Source organism: Trachymyrmex septentrionalis, unplaced genomic scaffold, assembly GCF_001594115.1.
Source record: "Trachymyrmex septentrionalis isolate Tsep2-gDNA-1 unplaced genomic scaffold, Tsep1.0 scaffold170, whole genome shotgun sequence".
NCBI classification, from domain to species: Eukaryota; Metazoa; Arthropoda; class Insecta; order Hymenoptera; family Formicidae; genus Trachymyrmex; species Trachymyrmex septentrionalis.
In genome coordinates this window covers 42733-46142 of record NW_017304865.1, presented here as the reverse complement: position 1 = coordinate 46142, position 3410 = coordinate 42733, and the positions used below count along the sequence as shown (strand labels likewise).

General features: G+C 34.8%; 1 protein-coding gene across 2 annotated transcripts in view; it reads left to right on the top strand.

Annotated features, from left to right (window-relative positions):
• Positions 1-2097, top strand: part of LOC108746443 (carbonic anhydrase 2) — an 11255-nt gene extending 9158 nt beyond the window's left edge. For both annotated transcript variants that reach the window (XM_018483228.1, XM_018483227.1), the window contains one exon: positions 1930-2097. In XM_018483228.1, the coding sequence (XP_018338730.1) occupies positions 1930-2097 (168 nt within the window). The remainder of the gene's footprint in view (positions 1-1929) is intronic.
• Positions 2098-3410: the final 1313 nt, after the last annotated feature.

Here is a 3410-nt window from a genome sequence, read left to right as displayed (position 1 = left end):
TGATATCACCTGCGTGCTACCCGGGGGACAAGGTGTCGTGCGCCCCGGCAAATCCTTCAGCAGCGGTCATTACTTGGCTTCCAATCTTCGCCGTCTTTCCTCTTCTCTCTTCACGGTCCGGTGAGGCGGCGTCAATCCGCCAGGATCGTGGGAGTCGCCAGTTTCTATAACTCTCGGTACGGAAAAGTACAAAAAAAAGAAACGAAAACGGTAACGCGAAACGCGTGAGACACGCAAATAACGTCGGAAAAAAGCGCAGTGCGTCCGCCCCCTAAAATATGGAAGGACTCAGGACGCCAGACTGCACTATTCGGTCGGGTCGTGCGACCCTTGTGACGGACGGAAAACGTCACGTCACAGTACCCAAGCCAATTAGTTTTGTTTGTATAGTATTTTAAAAGAAGTTATTTTGTAAGAAAATGGAAATTTCGCGTGAAAATTTTCGGGCAATGATTTTTTACGATTATTAATGTAATCTAACTCCGAAACAATGCATCGATCGACTTCATTTGGCTTTTAGGGATGAAGCACCATTCAATATGACTGTTTATAATTGGTTTGCCAAATTCCAGCGTGGACGTACCTTTCTTAGTGATGAATTCCGTGAAGGTCGTCCATCCACGTCTGTTGTTGCTACTAATGTTGATGCTGTGCGTGAAATGATTGAACGAGACCAGCATAGAACCGCGAGATTCAGGCATCCTTAGGCATTGACATAAAAGCAATATAGTTACATATGATTTTGCATGATCACTTGAGCGTACGGAAACTTTGCAGTCGTTGGATCCCACACTATTTGACTGAAGTTCAAAAACAGGCTTGTGTTAATAGAGCAAAGAAATGCTCAAGAAATTCAACCGAGATTGGTCAAATTTGGTCTACAACATTGTTACTGGGGACGAAACAAGGATCTATTCGTATGAGCCCGAAAGTAAACAACAATCCACTGTTTGGGTATTTCAAAATGAATCGAAACCAACAAAAGTTATTCGTTCACGCAGTGCTGCCAAGCAAATGATTGCTTGTTTCTTCGGTTATACCGGACATGTGATAACCGTGACTTTAGAGGATCGAAGGACTGTAAATACTGATTGGTATACAACAATTTGTTTGCCAGAAGTCTGAAATGAATTGCGTAGAATAAACCGAAATCGTCGCATTATCCTTCATCATGACAGCGCCAGCTGTCACACAGCACTTCAAACCGTTGATTTTTTATCCAGTAATAATGTCGAATTGATGATTCATTGTTCGTATTCACCTGATTTATCACCTAATGACTTCTTTTTGTTCTCAAACATTAAAAATAAGATGCGTGGTGAGCGATTTGAGTCGCCTGAAGCAGCTGTTGAAACATTTCGTACATTGATTTCTGAGGTTACAGCCTTAGAGTGGAAAAAATGCTTCGAAAATTCGAGCGTATGCAAAAATGTATCGATCTTAAAGGCGAATACTTCGAAAAACAATAAAGCCATTTACCGAATTTTACATGTTTTTTTCATATTGTTTGCAGAAACTTTTCCAGCAGCCTACGTATTATAACTTTCAAGCCTTATAACTCGAAAAGTACTTTATAAAAAATAACATTATTGTAGTGTTTTGAAAAGTTCTTAACACCCCTATTAGATTCTGGAATCAAAAATATAGGGTGTGCCATTTAAAAAAATCGATGTGACCTTGATCTGACCTTGGCGATGCAACGAGCTTAGATTGACTAGATTAGTAAATATAATAGATTGTTTAAAACCCTATAACTCTTTTATAGGAAATATTTCTTTTGGGAATGCTTAGTTTTCGACATATTTCACCGGTCCGGGACTTTTTACTCATTTTTACTGTATATACAATACTTACGTGATTTATACATATATATGTAAACTCATATATCATACTACATTTATATGAATTTATTTATCTATTTCATCATAGATGAATATGTTCCGGAAACTCTCAAACGGCGAGGGACTTTTGGGCGATAATTTTAGACTGTTACAAGATGTCGGTCAACGTAAAATATATACTAGAAGATTAGACCCAACAGTCTCGACGAAAGATATCAAATACGGTTTTACAAATTTAAGTTGGTTTTGGGTGTAATATATTAATCGAAAATCGATAATATCTGTTCTTATTTTTCAACTTGTAAAACTGAAATATTTCTTGTTGTTACGAAATTCATTTATTCATTTTATTTTTTCTGTCACTTGATTATTTGAATTCAATCACAAGATAGAGAGCTCCCTTTAAGTACTTAATACAAAGTATTTTTAATTACTCTCTTCCTTACTATTACGAATTATAGAATTCATAATAAGCTTACAGATTAATCATTTACATGACAACTTAATGGCTGCGTTCAGATCTAAAATGCTGATTGAATGATCTAAAAGAATACACCAATAATAGCGAGCGCTTATTCAACTGGTGAGTCCGCTAAACGCAACCATTAAATCAACTATAAAGTTTTTTGCATACTGATACTCCTAATCGGATGATTACGAGCTGTGATAACAGAAAAATAGCATTCTCATGCTGGAATGGCCAACTAAAAAAATTTTGGATTGATCATAGCACATTCTCTGAGAAAATAATAACTGGCTCGTTTTTATACACATACCATAACCACAATATTCATGTACCCTGAAAAAGCAAATAAAGCTTAAAATTGTAAAAAGGATAAGGATTCAAATTCCTGATTCTTTGCTACAATCACATATTGAATTATGACAGAAGGGAAAAATTACATCAATTTCCCATCTTATAAAATATATATGCAAAATATTTTAATTCTTTCTTGTGTCACTATTTGATCAATAAAATAGTGAAATGTATTACGAACTGTTTTTTTGGTTTATAAGCTTGTTCTTTTTAGCTGAACTTTTGCACCAGTTCATCTTTCTTCTTTTTCTTTTCTCCTGGAGAAAAGGAAGAAAGATGAACTGATGCAAAAGTTCAGCTAAAAAGAACAAGCCTCATGTGATAGCATGCAAAAGTAGATTTATCTAATGTATGATATATGAAAAAAAATTCATATGATTATAATTTTGTAATCTAATATGAATGTAATGAAAAACTGAAAGACTTGCTTAAGCGGATCCTGGAGCAACGGCTGAACTTGATCGATGTCGATAAAACAGATGTTTGATTCCAAATAAAATATTATGTACATAAAAAAAAACATACATACATTAATTAAAACATTACGTATATTAAGCAAAATCATTAAGTAAAACGTTATGGATATTTTTTGCTCTGCTATATCCTATATATCACATGAATGCAAGATTATGTACACTCAAATCGTACTTCTCAAGCCATTTCTCTTGTAAACTCCAAAATCATAATTTGAAAGTCTTATGATATTCTTATAAATTACTCAAATATGGGAAAGTACTTTTTTGTTTGGATAT